The 17,159-nt window shown below is 40.0% G+C and overlaps 1 protein-coding gene across 1 annotated transcript; it reads right to left on the bottom strand.

Annotated features, from left to right (window-relative positions):
- Positions 1-1,034: 1,034 nt before the first annotated feature.
- LOC101167101 (uncharacterized) lies at positions 1,035-17,092 on the bottom strand. Its single transcript, XM_011482220.3, has 2 exons — positions 16,634-17,092; positions 1,035-3,614 (listed from the first exon to the last, which is right to left on the bottom strand). The coding sequence occupies exons 1-2, from the start codon at positions 16,803-16,805 to the stop codon at positions 2,260-2,262; spliced, it is 1,527 nt and encodes a 508-aa protein (XP_011480522.1). The 5' UTR covers positions 16,806-17,092; the 3' UTR covers positions 1,035-2,259.
- Between the last annotated feature and the right edge of the window lie 67 nt (positions 17,093-17,159).

The following is a 17,159-nucleotide window of genomic DNA, read 5'->3' as shown; positions in this document are numbered from 1 at the left end:
AAGATGGCACAAGGGTTAATCAAGACAGAGAACATCGGTCTGAGCTTTTTAAAATGATGCTGTAAACTCTGCCTCCAGCTCATGAATGAATGTTTTTATTTCAGAGGTGCTGATGATTAACTAGAAAGACAACTTTTAGGTGATGGAAAGTAGCAGATGTTGGGAGAAGATCCTTTCAAATTAAACCTTTTTTTTATTTGACAAGTTTTAAAAACAGCATATGAAGAACTGTGTAAATAATATTAAAATAGATTATTTTTCTTTTTTGCAATATAATGTGTAATAAGATCACTTACATTTGTACCATTATGATTAGCAGTAGTACAAACTTTGAGGGAGCTGGTTTGTTTGCTGTATCTGGACAGGTTCCATTGACTCCGATGCACATTGACTTTGATGTATGACAAACAACACTTACAGCAAAAAGTGCACTCAACAGTCTTTCAAAAAGCAGTCTTGTGTCCATGAAGACTGAATTCTCAGAGTTGGCCCTTTTTTGTTGAAATTTGTAATGCATGGATTCCCTGTAAATCTGGGCGGAATCAAGGCTACAGCACTCTGGGAAATGTAGAAAAGGCTGTCACTCAAACCCAGGATATAAGGGCAAACACGATGTGATGAGTATTTTAACACCGAGGGGGTGCCGGAGTCTTTACTCACTCACAAATGAGGGCCAAACGTTACCAACTCCTGGTCAAGACCGTAAAAACAATGGACAGCTCAGCCCCTCCCCCTTCTCGTGTTCACAAATAGGAAGTACCATTGCTTCTTGATACAGGTACAGTCATGTTGAAACCAGTGGACAGTATTGGCCCGAGCCGCTCCGAGTCATCGTATCTATGGCAATGGCGACAGTAGCTACCGCACATATGATGGTGTTTTCATTTCTGTGGGAAACTGATCCAAATGGTTCTTTGAGTGGTAAAGATTGAAGACCTCTGATCTAGAGTTAGCTAGCCAGCAGGTATTGATTAAGTTATCCATGACTTAATTCAACTTACAGATGAAAGTGTTTAGAAAAAAAAATGCCAATATTAACAAGGCCAAAAATGTATTTATTTTTATTTTTCAGGTATTACAAAATAATACAAATCTCAGCTGTGACAAAGAAACACAATAATTCAGTTCAATTCAATTTTATTTGTATATCCCCATTATTAAAACAATAGCCATGGAAATGGGCTTCAAACCGGTAGTTTATATGTTGTAGACGTGAATCAGAAAGAACATAAAGTCATAGAATTCAATAGGAAATGGCTAAACTAAACTGACTAAACTAAACTGGGCATCCCTGCCCTTAAACCCTCCAAAATAAATATTCCTAAATGATACATTTCATTCATCCATTCATTTTTTTATATACCTTCTAGTTCCTGCTCAGGGTAACCAGATTACCAGAACGTACTAAGTTACCCCTGGGAGAAGGTGAAGGACACCCTGGGCAGTTTCCCTGATCATTTCAGGGCTACAGAGAGACGGATAACCAAACACAAAAATATATACGCCACAGGGACAATTTAGAACCTATTAAGAAGAGATAACCCATAAATACAAAAGGGAGAAGATGCTAACTCTAAACAGAAGGTATCCAGCCAGGATTTGAACCTGTACCTTCTTGCTGTGAGATGAGAGTTCTAACCACTACACACTTCAGGGCTTCAGAAACAGCTAAAAAAAAATAAAAAATCAAATTTAATTCAAAAAACAAGATTCTAAAAACACTTTCTCAAATAAACTAACAACACCTACACAATAAATCACAAATTTAGTGTTATAGCAATATCAAGCTGTGCAATACGTATATCGCAAAAATTGGCTAAAATTGGGATTAATGGTTTCCTTAAATGTGCTGAAACAATCTTATGGCAGCTTCAAATAAATAAATGTACGCATTTGACTAATTGGATGAAGTCCTATTATGTTAGATGTTCTTCCTATGCAGACTAGGGTTTAAGTTATGTTAACTCCTATTTAAATAAACTGTTGCAGTGAAATGAAAATTGTATATTTAGTTGGTTTTTTTTGTTTGTTCATGTATTGCAAGTTATATCGTCCTCGTAATATAGTTTACTAATATAGAAAATTTTCCTAAAATCGTGCAGCCCTAAAACTATGCTACTTTTGAACCTCTATGTACATTTGAAAGAAACAAAATTCATTTCTTATTGTAGGACTTTAAATTGACAGAGATGGATGCAGTTCTTTATTCTGCAGGGTGGGAAGAACGTTGGGGAGCACTGGAACAAAAAAAACTGTTCTCTACTGTTTGTGAGTTAACATGTGATATTTGAGATTGTAATTTCGACTGAAACTTTTGCTGCATTTAGTGCAAGAAAAGATGTTTTCTCCTGTGTGACTCAACATGTGACGCGAGAGACTGGAACTATATGTGAAGCTTTTATTGCATTGTGTACAGGAAAAAAGCTTCTCTCCTGAATGAGTTAACATGTGATATTTGAGATGGAAGCGACGTCTGAAGCTTTTATGGCATTCAGTGCAAGAAAATCGGTTTTCTCCTGAATGAGTTAACATGTGACTCATGAGAAGAGACCGCTCCCTAAAACTTTTACGGCAGTCAGGACAAGAAAATCGGGTTTCTCCTGAATGAGTTGACATGTGACTCATGAGAATAGAACTGTCTCTAAAGCCTTTGTGGCATTCAGTACAGGAAAAGGGCTTTTCTCCCATATGAGTTGACATGTGACGCGTGAGATGATAATTACGACTGAAGCTTTTGTTGCATTCTTTACAGGAAAAAGGCTTTTCTCTTGTGTGAGTTAACATGTGACTTAAGAGAAGAGAACTATCTCTAAAACTCTTATGGCATTCTATACAAGAAAAGGGCTTTTCTCCCAAATGAGTTGACATGTGACGCGTGAGATGATAATTACGTCTGAAACTTTTGCTGCATTCTTTACATGAAAAGGGCTTCTCTCCTGTGTGGATTTTGATGTGACGCCTCAAGCCTTTAGCAGTTGTACAACTTCTTCCACACTCGAGACAAAAGAAGGACTCAGTTTTCCTTTCTTTTTTACATTTCTTGAATGGGGAATTTTTCCAGGAAGCTCTCTCAGAGACATGCATTTCTGACATTTCCTCTGATTTAATGTCAAACCGGCTTTCTGACATGTGAGCGCTGCCCACACTTTGGACATGAATTCTGTCTCTTCTCTTCCTCTGATCTCTGTTCTGTGGGTCTGTATCTTCATCTGAAGTTGATGTTGGTTCTTCATGTTGGTTTCCTTCTTCATCCTGACTATTAGTTACATTAAAGCTCTGCTGACTGCTTGTTTCTGTTTCACTGTTGTCATTTTCCTCATAAGGAGGAATCCCCATAAAGGTATCAGTCTCCTGCTTCAGATCAAGCTGCTCTTCATCCTGACCGATGAAGATCTCCACTAGCTCCTCTTTAATTAGAGGAGATTCCTGTTCCTCCGGCTTGTCCAGCTCTTCTTTAATATGAAGAGGTTCTGGTTCCTCCTGTTCTTCTGTAGTCAGTGAGGGTTCTGGTTCCTCCTGTTCTTCTTTAGTCAGTGAGGGTTCTGGTTCCTCTTGTTCCTCCTGCTCCACACTGGAGTTTCTCTCCTGGTTACTCAGATAATGCTGGGGAAGTTCTGAAAGGATACACATAAAAACAAAAGATAAACTTACTATTTTTTTCAAAGATATTTCCTCTAATCTGAAAACATCCACCACTGCATTCCAGTGTCAAATGAAGCTGCAGTAAATATAATTGTTTAAAACAAAAGGCAACACGGAATCAAACTTCAATAAGATAATCAAATCCATAAATCAAAAGCCCTTTTTAATCTTTTTACATTTTTAAGGTAAAAGAGAGCTACTTTTGTTTAATTTTTATTGTAAAAGTTCATTGTTTTAGCAATGTAAGTTTTTCTTTTGTCGAGTTTATATGATTATGTATGTAAACAGTTACGTTTTAAGCCAACCTAAGTTGATTTAAAAAAAAGAACATTTAAGGCCGGGAGTGGCATTGTATGGGCCGTTGGCGTTACTCGCCTGCACACTCGCCGACTGCCTCTACGCACAACTGCCACCCTTCTAGGCGCCACCACCACTCTCACCTCACACATCTAACTCCCCCTTTTCTTCCTGTGAAGCTGTCTGAGCTGAATGTGGCTAAAATTGCTAGCATTGCTATCAGCATCATTAACTGTCTCAGAAAAACCCATTGCGTGAGATGCTAATAATGCTAACTATGCTAGTTATGCTAATGTGGCTAAAAGTGCTAGCATTGCTATCAGCATCATCAGCTGCCTCTGAAAAACCCAATTGCGGGAAATGGTAATAGTGCTAGCTATGGGAGTTATGCTAATGTGGCTAAAAATGCTAGCAATGCAATTAGCATCATCAACTGACACGTTGCTTAAGATGCTCATTCCTTTTTGCTGGGTACTAGGCATGTGCAAATATTGGTGACTTTTTGCTCAAAGGCACAGAAATTATTCCACCTATGAAAACAATATGATCCATGCGGTCCGTGACTGCTGCGGGCCATAATAAATTGCCTGATTTTATATATCTATATATAGAGCTGTGACGGTGTCGAATTTTTCATCACCGCGGTGATAAACCACCAGGGGGCGCGGTGTCGCGGTTAACCGCAGCCCCCCCCACAAAAAAACAAAACAACACAAAATCCCCCGGCGGCCGCATCGGAAATAAATACAGTTACAACGTACTATTCTTTGTTAACAATGACAACAAATGACAACAACTAACAACTACATATCTAACTTGTGAACTAACTATAGGTGTTGTAGATTGACTGTGTGTGTGAGCGCGGAGCGTCTTGTGTAGGAATAGTAGGAAGGAGCGCACACGTATGTTGGGGGTGTGTGTTGATTCTTCTGCAGCGGACCGCTCTGGAGCTGCACGCAAGTTTCACCTGTGCTCTCTGGTACAGACATCTTCTCAGAATATTATTTATTGCCCAGTAATAAACAGACTGCAGACACTTTGTCACCTTTCTGGTAGCCGTGAAGCCTGACACCCATGAAGAATGCGGGGCTCCGCCTTTGTTTATACAGGCATGTTTGGTGTTACGGATTGAAGGAGGACAGTAACCCCCCCCCAACACAAAATCCTCCGGTGGGCGGCCGTGTCGCGCACTTAGGAACGCACGCAGCTTGTAATGGAAATGAATACAATGGAAATTAATAATTAGAAAGCAGTAAATTTGTCGTATTTCCTCACGAGATGGAAACTTCTGTTGTAGAATAAGGATGTGTGCTTTTGAAAGCGCGCGCCTGTTTGTGTAACTGTAAAGGGAGCCGCGTGCCACGCAGCGCGAAGGCAGACAGTGAGAGCAAAGGTGGGAGAAAAGGAGACAACAGTCTGAAAGAAAGAAGGAAAGTCTGAACACAGGACTAGCAGAAAAAGGAAATTGTCAGCAAAGATGAATGCGTTTAATGTGTTTATTATAGTTCCAAACACGCACCATATGCAAAACGTAAAAAAAAAAAAAGTTTAAAAAAAAGTGCGTAAAAAAAGTGCGGTGATGCGGTGATGCGGTTATCGTCACAGCCCAATCTATATATAGAATTTTCAGACTAAAAAACAGTAAAAATAAACATAGTATTATGAACTTTTAGTACATTACTATAGTACATATTGCTTATGTACTGATAATTCAAAAACTACAGAGTAAGAGTACACAAAGATACTTTTGTATTAACAAAAACAGACAGCAGGGACTATTTCATTCTGCTGTAAACCGTGCAATGGGGGCAGCATGGCGTTTCTAAAGCACTGCTGGCTCCAGAACACACTACTGCCAGGACAGCAGTGTCAAAAGGGGCAACTCCAGATCGAGGACACATGCATCAAAGGAGGATCCAGGCCTCAAAAAACACTCCAGTGGGACAGAGTGGTCCTCTGCCTGGGACTTGACGTACCTCGGGACAGGCAGCGACTTTCTGATGGCAGACACACTTTGTGCTCAGTATATTTAAACACGCATATGCAGTGACGTATGTATCAGAGGATCTCTGCTTGGCCGTTCTGCATGTCAATCAAGTCGCGTACTTCTCTGCGAGAATTTTGATTCGCTGACGGATTTTTTAGATATTTTTTTGTTGTTATTTATCATTGCTGGTGTGCGATTTACCCTCATGTCCTTGAACGAGCACCCCTGTCTTAGGGTGTACCTTATGTTCCCCAGTTTGAGGTGAATAATATTTTTATTAAAGAATGAGCTTTAAAGCGTGTTATAATGTGGACAGACAAAAAGTTGAGGATCAATCTTTAAGATCATTTGTGAGGTCTAAATTGTTTTGTGGTTTTCTTCATTTCTTTTTCACTGCAAGCTAACTGATAAGAACATGATCTGCTTGGACCAGAGCTGACGTGAAGAAGTGAAGTACCTGGGCTCAGCAAAGCAAATGAAAAGATGAGGAGAGATGAGTGCAGAACAGTTGTGGAAGAAATGAAAAGAAACAAATTACCAGGAATGATCTAAGACAAAACCTATCAGGTGCTCAGGGAATTCTAGCGTGGAACTGTCATAGGATGCCACCTGTGCAACAAATCCAGTCGTAAAATTTCCTCGTTCCTAAATGTTCCACAGTCAAGCGATAGCTCTATCAGAACAAAATGGAAGAGTTTGGGAACAACAGCACTCAGCCTCGAGGTGGGCATAGAGCAAAGAGTCCGCTAACGTTATACAAAGTCAATTGCTACAGAGTTCCAAACTTCCTGTGACTTTCAGATTAGCCCAAGAACAGTACGCAGAGAGCTTCATGGAATGGGATTCCATGGCTGATTAGCTGAATCCAAACTACACATAACACAAGTACAATGCAATGCGTCGGATGTAGTGGTGTAAAGTGGACTCTAGAGCAGGGAGACACGTTTGGAGATATATACGTATAGAAATACGTATAGAAATACAATGATAATCTATATACCGTAATTTCCGGGTTATAGAGCGCACCTGATTACAAGCCGCACCTACTCAATTTAAGGAGGTTGAGTCACAATATACATCCACAAGCCACACCCACATATGAACAGCATGTTGTTGCCAACACTATCGGTCCGTCAATGATTATCCTGACCCACAGACTACAGTAAACCCTTGTTTTTCGCGGGGGTTACGTTCCAGGAAGAGCCCGTGATAGTCAAAAACCATGAAGTAGAAACCTCTATTTTTTTTTTCAATTATGATACAATTAAATACTCTATTATACATTGAAAAGAGGGAACAAACCATTTTATAGGCTCAAGCATTTGTTTTACAAATCAAAGTACTTTAGAAACGTTCTTTAACAAATGCCTTCTGTTCTGTACTGTCAAATAATAATTTTAATCATCAATGTGAACAGAAAGCGTCAAATCGCGGAGATTAGCCCCGCCCACCGCGACCCGCGTAATTGGATTAAACGGGAGAAAATATAAAATGATGATTATGAAAAAATACAAAGTACAGTCGCACAAATAGTGACTCGGGTGTATTTAACTGCTCTAAGTTCAGACTGAGCCGCTGCATCCTGACTCCGCTCTGCAGATTTTTCTTCATTTAAAGCCCGCGGTGCAGCTGCAGGTGTGTTTGTTCGGGAGAAGAACATAGTGATCGGCAGTTGGTGTGGCTCTTTTTTCTTCTTCGCAAAAACATCCTTATACACAGACATGCCAACATCAAGAGAATTTGCAAGTACATAATGTAAATTTGGCAAGCTGTTTTACGTACATGTACATATTAAACTGCAACGTTATTGACGCACAGGTAGAGAAGAAGCAGAGTGGCTTTTTAGCCAATCAGAATGCAGAACACAATGCACGCTGCAAATCCGTGAAGTAGCGAAACCGTGAAAAGTAAACCATGTTATAGCGAGGGATCACTGTATACGACTGCCTTCAGTCTCATTGAGAGGGGAGTTAACACTGCGTCAGCCCATTTATTTGAACACAACCACATCTGCCAAACAGCATGCACCTCACTACTGCTCACAGCTCCCTCAGTTATGGTGAGGAAATTTACACCCGCGATTCTCCACTTCCCATGAGTCTTAGGGGCTAAAGGTGGGGCTAACCCCCAGGTCGCCACACTGTGTTGTAGATTGAGGATGTGTATATGTGCGTGTTATAAGAAGGAGCAGGGAGCTGCAGCGGAATGTGAGAGCAGCTCTCCTCTCCTTCCACCTGTGACACAGCAGCAATATGGTAGTAACAGGGCTGGTTACAACAACATACCAGTAAAAGAGAGCAGCAGTGACTTAAAAGCGCGCAGACTGCACGAGCGCTCCCGGCGGCCGTCAAATAAATCGATAAATTAGCAGAATCATTGAATAAGCCGCAGGGTCGAAAGCGTATGACAAAAGTAGCGGCTTAAAATCCGGGAATTACGGTATATGTTTCGAGGAAATTTGTATTAATCCGATACAGTTTACATTCTGTGAATATTACTAGTGAAATAATAAACCAATGAGATTGTTAACACCATACGGTGTTACATGGTTTCTCAAACGTATGGAAGCGATTCTGTAGCATAATTAAAAATAGAAGTCAATACCAGAAATGCTTTTTCATTTTCAAAATGAAGCTGCATTTGATGACTCAGTGTCAACAAATGCAGCAAAATTCATTTAGAAATGTCTATTTTGACATTTAAAATAGATTTTGACATTTAAAATAGATTAACAGAAATGCTTTTTCATTGTCAAAATGTAACTGCATCAAATGACTCAAAATTAAAATCAATCCTTCAAAATGCTTTTTCATTTTATACCTACTTTAAACCACTTATTCTGTGTCCACGGTGCGTCCAAAGGAGGACCGCATAGGGCGGAAATGCTGCTACGTAGTCCTGAGAAGCTGTGTAAAATAATCAGAAGTTCACAACCATCACAAAGCCCTCTTCTCTGCCGCTAACACAAAGCTACACTGCTCCTAGCATGTCTGTGTGTCTTAGCAGCTGGACACACGGAGATAGCACAGACGTCATTGCCCCGCCTCCTCGCTGGAAATGCTTTTTCGAATTGAATATCGCAACAATCTTCGCAGGGTGGATGTTAAAATGCAAATCCAATCCCCTCTTTGCATTTTCGTTTTAATTATGACACAAAATAAGCGTTTTTAAGTATAAAATGAAAAAGCATTTTGAAGGATTGATTTTTCATTTGAATTTTGAGTCATTTGATGCAGATTCATTTTGAAAATGAAAAAGCATTTCTGTTAATCCATTTTAATTGTCAAATTAGACATTTCTAAATGAATTTTGCTACAAATTTACCAGAGAACTTTTTGAAAATGAAATGTCAAATAACATTTTCATTATTTTAATTAAGTGAAAGAATAAGCAGTGTGGAAGAAGAAAATGAAAAAGCATTTTGGTGGATTGCTTTTTCATTTTAATTTTGAGTCACAAAATGCAGTTTCATTTTGAAAATGAAAAAGCCTTTCTGGTGTTGACTTTTATTTTTAATTATGCTACAGAATCACTTCCATACAAATGAAGAAGCTACAACAAAATTGTGCAGATCGTTAAGAAACATGTATTTCAGTTTAGTCACTAGGTGGAGTTGACGCTATAGCGTTACACTTTGTTCCAGAAGATTTGAGGAAAAAAATGCTGCTTTAAACCACAAATGGTTACTTAAAAAAAAATTTCCTTGAAAGAGTTTGGATAGTTAGTGCCTGTGAGTATATAAACCTGTTCATTTAGCCAGGATTGTATGTTTAGTTCAAACTAGGGTTGGGCGATGTCCCCTAATTTGGCCGTTGACGATGTTTGCTGTCAACCATCGGGATGGACGATGACATCGTCGGGGGGGGGGGGGGGGGTATTTTTTTTACATTTTTCGTTCTTATATAACTGCTATTCGTTATTTTGCTTTTTTCATTTTATTTCCCAACTAATGGTTAATCCGCGATGATCCAGTATAAACTGAGGGAAGTGACTTTAACAGAAAAAATAACAAACAAAATAGAAAAGAAGTAGTCCGCTCCCGCACTTAGCGGAGTGGACCGGCGGAGTGCGGATTTACAGCTTTGTGTTTGATGGGAAGGGGGGGAGGGGGGTACATGAGCGGTATGTGTGGGAGATTTAAGACTGCGATCCGTCCCGCAGCTCTAGGGGTACTACCTACCGAACTCAGAACCGGGTCTAAAAGTGTGTCTGAGCACAGCACGGATCGTCAGCAGACACACAGAGGTTTGAGCATCAAAGCAGAAATGTCGCTCAGTCCTTAAAAAACATTCAAACAATCACGTGGATTTGTGTTTCCAGTCGTGTCCCGACTAAATAAAGGCTGATGTTATTCACAGGATGCAGCGCCACCCAAAGCTAATGTTGTTAGCCCGTGTTAGCATACTGCTAATCCTGGCTACGTTCAGAAAAAGCACTGACCACACGGATTAAAATTCAAATGATGAGCGAACAGGTGTTTCATAATAACCGTAACATTATTAAAAGCACGTTTAGAAGATCATCTCGTATTTTACCGAGCTGACATGTCAATATATATAGCCGCTCGGCGCTGTTATCGTTTTGTATTGAATTGTTACATTCAATAAAGTTTGGAAAAAAAGCCGCTCGGCGGAAGTTGTATTCCCTTTCCGGTTTTCAAACTGCGCATGTGCGAATACTGCGCAAGTGCGAATGATTTATTCTGACCGAAATTGTGATCTTAGTGAACGTTTTTATATTCTGAAAACATTTTTCTGGGCCCATCTACACGGTTGGATTCTAATCCGACCATTGATCCCATCAAGATATTTTGTACATGTAACCGCGGCTTATGGTGTCGACGCGCAACGTGGCGGGGGCGTGGCATCACGATGGTGGTCTGTCCATCGGGATGTCAGTCACCCATCACGATGGACGATGATATCGTCCATCGGCACAACCCTAGTTCAAACGAGCATTAGCATTAGTTGTGCTATGGGAAATTCCATTATACGTTACCGTCAAGCTAGCGGACTTTGGCTTTGATTAGATCACCGGAAAAGCCTTAAAGATCAATCTCAAATTTATGGATTAATTGTTGATTTATTAAGCTTGAATCAATTCAGATTTTATCAACCCAGTCCTAATATTATTGTTCAAATATAGTGATACTTAGTGGGAAAATATCAAATGTATAAGACTATAAATTACCGAAAAAATGACATACAAGTTGCACCTATAAGTTGCGACCTAGGCCAAGCTATGCAAAAAAACAACAGATCTTATATCCTGAAAAATGGTGGTGTTCTTAGTCAGCCACATTCATAGGAAGCTGTCTCCCGTTTGTTACTATGCAGCAGTGTGTCGATGGCAGGGGTGTCCAACATTCGGCCCGCGGGCCGTATCCGGCCCTCCAGGTGGTTTAGTCCGGCCCACACACGAAGAGTAAAAATCATAAGGGTATTTAAAAAAGAAAGCAAGTTTCTAGTCCATTCCTGTGGCGAGTTGTGATTTTTTAAAGAAATAACCAAAATGCGCAATTCCGCCACTAGGGGGAGCAAAGGAAACACAAAACAGGTGAAACAGCAAATCTCTGCACGTGTCAAAAGCAAAACCTAGCAGCTCTGCATCTGGGTAAGGTACACTTTGGTTCCCTATGAGCCTTACCACTGTTATGTTGCTTTAAGGATGACCAGTAGTGACACCCTAATGACCAAAATGTTGTCAAAAAGAAGTGGAGTGCTGAACTTTCCAGGAAAAATGGACAGTTTAATTTGTTCACAGAGCTGAATGCAAAACCTGCATGCTTGGTATGTCATCAACTGGTCGCAGAGTTCAAAGAATATAACATTTAGCACCACTATGAAACTCACCATAAATAAACCTTTCACCGTGTCAGATGTAAAATATTCAGTCTGATAAAATTCTAGTCTATAAAATTGAATAGACCAACTTTTTTTTAAGTAAAACTAATTTTATTTGAGATCCATTGGCCCCAAGTGATTAGGCATTTTTTTTCAACTGAGTAAAAAAACAAAAACAAAGCTGTTATTTTGCTTTTACATTACTGGTCCGGCCCACTTGAGATCAGACGGGCTGAATGTGGCCCCTGAACCAAAATGAGTTTGACACCCCTGGTCTAAGACGAACCTTTGGTCCAGCCTTACAATAATACTGATTAAAAACAGTAATTAAGTGGGAGCATGTTTCACGTTGAATCCATATAATTTATTCATTGTGCTAGTTTTTTTTAAATTAAGCTGTTTACAAACGTATGAGAGAAACATAACTTTATATTTTATATTTAATTCATTCATCTTCTGCCGTTTTATCCCTTTCGGGCTCACGGGGCTGCTGGAGCCTATCCCGGCCACTTATGGGCGAAGGCAGGGAAAACCCTGGACAGGTCGCCAGTCTGTGTTAGGGCCACAATCACACAACCATTCACTGTCACACTCACACCTATGGACAATTTAGTGACCAATTATCCCATGAAGCATGTTTGTGGACGGTGGGAGGAAGCCAGAGTCCCCGGAGAAAACCCACACATGCACGGAGAGAACATGCAAACTCCACACTGAAAGGTCCCCCATTGATGTTCTGTTTAAGGTCCCCCAGCCGCAACTTGAACCGCGGTGAGCCAAGAGCGCCACCATGCATCCCAACTCCAATGATATACCGACTAAATAAACAACTGTAAACAATATTTTTCATTGTAGTTGTGGCTTCCTCTTTCCCATGTCTCACCCTAAAATGCCCCAGCTTTTAGGAGGTTAGAATGTTCTCCTGTACAAATGCAACATCTGACCTGCAAAACATAAAAAAATTCATTTAAAATAAGAGTCACTTTTAAATGGAATTGTGTTCTGCTAGATCAAGCAAAAACTGAGATAAACGGAGGGGACAAAAAGCCAAAAACACTATTAAAACTATTAAATATCTCCACAAACCTAATTAGAACACCACCTTTACGAAAAAGTCAGTAAAATAAAACGTCAAAAACAAGTGGGCATGGAAAACAACTGGAAGCCGGGCGCACATCCGGTGCATGAAAAGCAGATTTTTTACTACTCTGTTAAACTTGCTGCTGGACAGATTTAGCACTCATTGACAGAAATATAACAGAGAATATCGGGTAATTTTTCAAAGTAAAATATTTTTCAAAATAAAAGATAGCTTAGACGCATAAAAAAAACTAACTAAAACCCACCAAATTGACGCAAAACCCGCCCAAAGTAAATTTGGCCTGACGTGGGCCGACACGCTGGTGTTACCGGACCCATGACCAGTGTGAAGACATCAAATGTGAGAGCAATTATTAGGAAATGGAAGACATACAAGACCAATGATAATGTCCCTCCATCTGGGACTCCCCGCAAGATCTCCCCCTGTGGGGTCACAATGATCGAAGGAAGGGTGAGCAAAACTCCCAGAACCACTGGGACCACTGATTGACCTGCAGAAAGCTGGAACCACAGTAACAACATAGTTTGGAGGAGAAAGAATGCAGAGTTGCATCCAAAGAACACCATACCTACTGTAAAGCATGGAGGTGGTAACATCATGCTTTGGGGCTGTTTTTCAGCAAAGGAACCAGGATGACTCCTCTGTGTAAAGGAAAGAATGAATGGGGCCATGTGTTGTCAGATTTTGAAAAAACCTTTTATCAGCAAGGGCATTGAAGATGAAACATGACTGAGTCTTTCAGCACGACAACAAGCCCAAACACACTGCCTGGGTATCAAAGGAGAGGCTTTGTAAGAAGCATTTCAAGGTCCTGGAGTGGCCTCACCAGTATCCAGACCTCAACTCCATGGAAAATCTTTGGAGGGAGTTGAAAGTCTGTGTTGCCCAATGACAGCCCTAAAACATCACTGCTCTAGAGGAGATCTGCATGGGGGAATGGACCGAAATACCAACAACAGTTTGTGAAAACCTTTTGAAGACTTACAGAAAATGTTTGACCGTTGTCATTGCCAATAAAGGATAAATAATAAAGTATTGAGTTGAACTTTTGTTACTGACCAAATATTTTCCACCATAATTTACAAATAAATTCTTTAAAAATCAGACAATGGGATTTCCTTGATTTTGTCTCTCATAGTTGTTTTATACCTATGATGAAAATTACAGGCCTATCTCATCTTTTTAAGTGGGAAAATTTGTACAATTGGTGGCTGACTAAATACTTATTTGCCCCACAGTATAAATTGCAATAGAACTTGTTATCGCTAGACTTGTATTTTGAAGGTTCTGAAGTTACACATTCTCCATTTGCAAGCATTTTGATAAAAGTTAGAGGGTCAGTCGCCACATGGCTAGTAAACGTTTGCATAACTTAGTCATGTCTCTTTCGTCCCCTCCTTTTGGTGAATTTCTTTCGTCCTCTCTTTCTCTGCCAGCCACACGCAAGGTAAACAAGCACACGCAAGACACCCCCACCCCGGTGCTCGCTTCTGCTAATTATCTCCATGTTGTGTTTAGTTTCGGCTGATGAAGCAGCGGGACATTAGGGTTCCAGTCTGAATTGGAGGACAAACCCAATGAAGAAACTCGATAAAAAGTGTTGATTTGGTGACTGTGATGTAGCATAACACAATCCTATGCTAATGAGCTTTTCCTTGGATCACCTACATGTAATCACGGACCGGTTTAAATCAGACAATACTTTCACAGACGGGACTTTAGGACGGATAAATACAACAAATATGTATATGTAGGACTGAATCCCCCGCTCTTTCCCTTGTGAGAGCAGCAGCTTTAATGTCAATAACATCAAATGACAATGCAAAACTTTGTTTTCAGGCAGTTTTTTTGTCATGATTTATATAATCAGTTGGAGCGACAGCAGCTCAGGCGTCCTAGGGTAAGACACGTCACCCTCCCAGGCTCCAGTGTAACTCCACTGGTGTGTAAATGCATATGACTGGATTTATGGTGATGGTCAGAGGGGCCATAGGCGCGTACTGGCAGCCACGCCTCTGTCAGTCTGCCCCAGGGTAGCTGTGGATACATCAGTAGCTACCATCACTGAGTATGAATGAGGAGTGAATGAATGATAGATAGATATTGTAAGCGCTTTGACTGTCTGGAATAAATCCAATCCAATTATTATTGGAAGCAGAGTTAAGAAACCTGTCCTTGTTTATCGGAATGTTTGAATTTGCAGTTAGATGACAATAAATATCTGTTTATACCATTTATAAGTGTTATGCTTTTTTTATTTTCTAAAAAAAAAAATTCTGAAAAAGTTAAACTCCCAAGCTATTCCAGTGTAAAATTGTATAATAATTGGATATTTGTTCTGTAAAACTTGAAAACATTAGAATTTACTTTTAGAATGAATATTAAATGGAACCGATCAAACAGTGTAGTGTTCTGATTTATTGATATTCTCTTTTAAATCATGAAAGCCTTTGCTATAATTTTTAGTTTAGCTTGTAATATAAATGCCTTTTTTTGACTACCTGAAAAAAACTGTTGCATCATGGTCCTTCAGTACATCTGTTTAAAGTATGATAGGAAATAAATATTAAATCTACAGAATCTGCTGATGATTACACACTTCTTTTATGAGCAAAGTGTTCAAATTAGACAACTATAGTTATCTGGATTATATTGTGATATATCTCGTTATCACCTGATATAAAAAAACTATACTGTGATATAAGAAATTCCATATCTCTCAGCCCTATCTGCAGTCAAGCTTATTATCTGAGTTTCATAACCAACTTTTTTTTTTAATATCTGTTTTCTTTTTTGACTTCGAGCAGTTTTAGCCCGTGCTGGTTTGCGGCGCCTTCCGTCCGTGAAACCAGGGTTCGAATCCGGGCTGCTCCCTGTTCCCTTCTCTACTTCTATGCCGGTCCCAAGCCCGGATAAATTGAGAGGGTTGCGTCAGGAAGGGCATCCGGCGTAAAACATTGCCAAGATTACCATGCGACTCGTTCGCTGTGGCGACCCCTGATGGGAAAAGCCGAAAGGGTAAGAAGAAGTTCTCTTTTTTGACTTCACCTCCAAGGTGATAATGGTGAGTCAACTAACACTAAACTATGGTTTCTGGTATGATAAGAATATGTCCTATAAAGCTATTCATAGAAACAGTTTAGAAAATAAATTTCAAATTACAAATTTAACTAACAAACCCATTTCTTATTATTATTATTAGCATTTTTATTTGATGCAAAAGAGTCACAATGGGGGGGGGGGGGGGGGGGGGGGGCTGGTGTTTGACACCCCTGCTAGTGTTTTAACAGGTGTCTATGCTAGCGGTACACACGTGACTTAAGTGTCATTTATCGAAGACAAGTGCAGGAAATTTGAATGAAAAAGGCAGAAAAATGAATACGGCTGAAATATTAACAGCCTGAAGGTTCACATGTTTCTCAATAATAATAAATAACCCAACATAATGTGAAATTTATTGAAATACAACTAGATAAAATCTAAGCTACTTTTCTTTTTCTCAAACCTTTTAAAGACAAAAAAACCCATTAATACTCGTAACGGTGATTACCAAGTTCTCCCGTTGTTTCTATCAGCAAAAAAGGCGGTCGTTGACTCGTATTGACAATTTGACTAATTGTAGGACTAATTGAGCCATTTATTTATTTATTTTGTTCAGAATTCAAAGCTGTATCATTTCTGGTCACCAAAGTGGGTCTCTGGCCCATAGAAATTTGTGAGCCTGAAGAGATTCTCTCCTTTGTTAAACTAAAGTGAGCATACCTATGTGGTCAAGCTGCAGCTGTGGTTTCCAGGCGACATCCAGCAGTCTGCGCTGACGACAGAGCTCCTCCTCGTACTGGACGATGGTTCCTTCACAGAGTCGGAAGATTTCTTCAGCAGCAGCAGCTAGTCGCTCGCTGATCAACTCTCTCAGAGGCTGAAGGGAAGGCATGGTTGCTGAAGCTGCTCCGAATCTTCAGCTAAGTCCCACAAACACCGCCGTCCTCTTCACTGCAGCTCCGATCATCTGCTAGTCTCACAATCAGAGCAATCCACGTTGTCTTTCCGTTCGACTCTTCACTCATTTACGACACTTTGGAAAATGCTGAGAGTTCCCACACGAACCACGTATCGTCCTTTCTGTCCAAAAACCTCACAAACGTCCCAACAAAACACCCCCTTCCTAGCAACACAAGCTAATTATGCTAGCCTGCTAACAAGCTAACGCTTGCTAGCGCCTCGTGCTGTTTACTTCCGGGTCACGTGAAGAAACTTTATTTTAAAAGAAAAGTTTAAAATGCTTTAT

This window comes from Oryzias latipes, chromosome 2 (assembly GCF_053564925.1).
Source record: "Oryzias latipes strain Hd-rR chromosome 2, Olatipes_Hd-rR_3.1".
NCBI lineage: Eukaryota > Metazoa > Chordata > Actinopteri > Beloniformes > Adrianichthyidae > Oryzias > Oryzias latipes.
This window is presented reverse-complemented; position numbering and strand designations above follow the sequence as displayed.

What these genes read in the sequence shown, in the direction of transcription:
- LOC101167101 (XM_011482220.3), bottom strand. Translation starts at nt 16,805, where the DNA reads ATGCCTTCCCTTCAGCCTCTGAGAGAGTTGATCAGCGAGCGACTAGCT. An exon ending in GCTGCAGCTTGACCACATAG is followed by an intron (nt 3,615 to 16,633) that starts GTATGCTCACTT and finishes GTATCCTTTCAG; the next exon opens with AACTTCCCCAGCATTATCTG.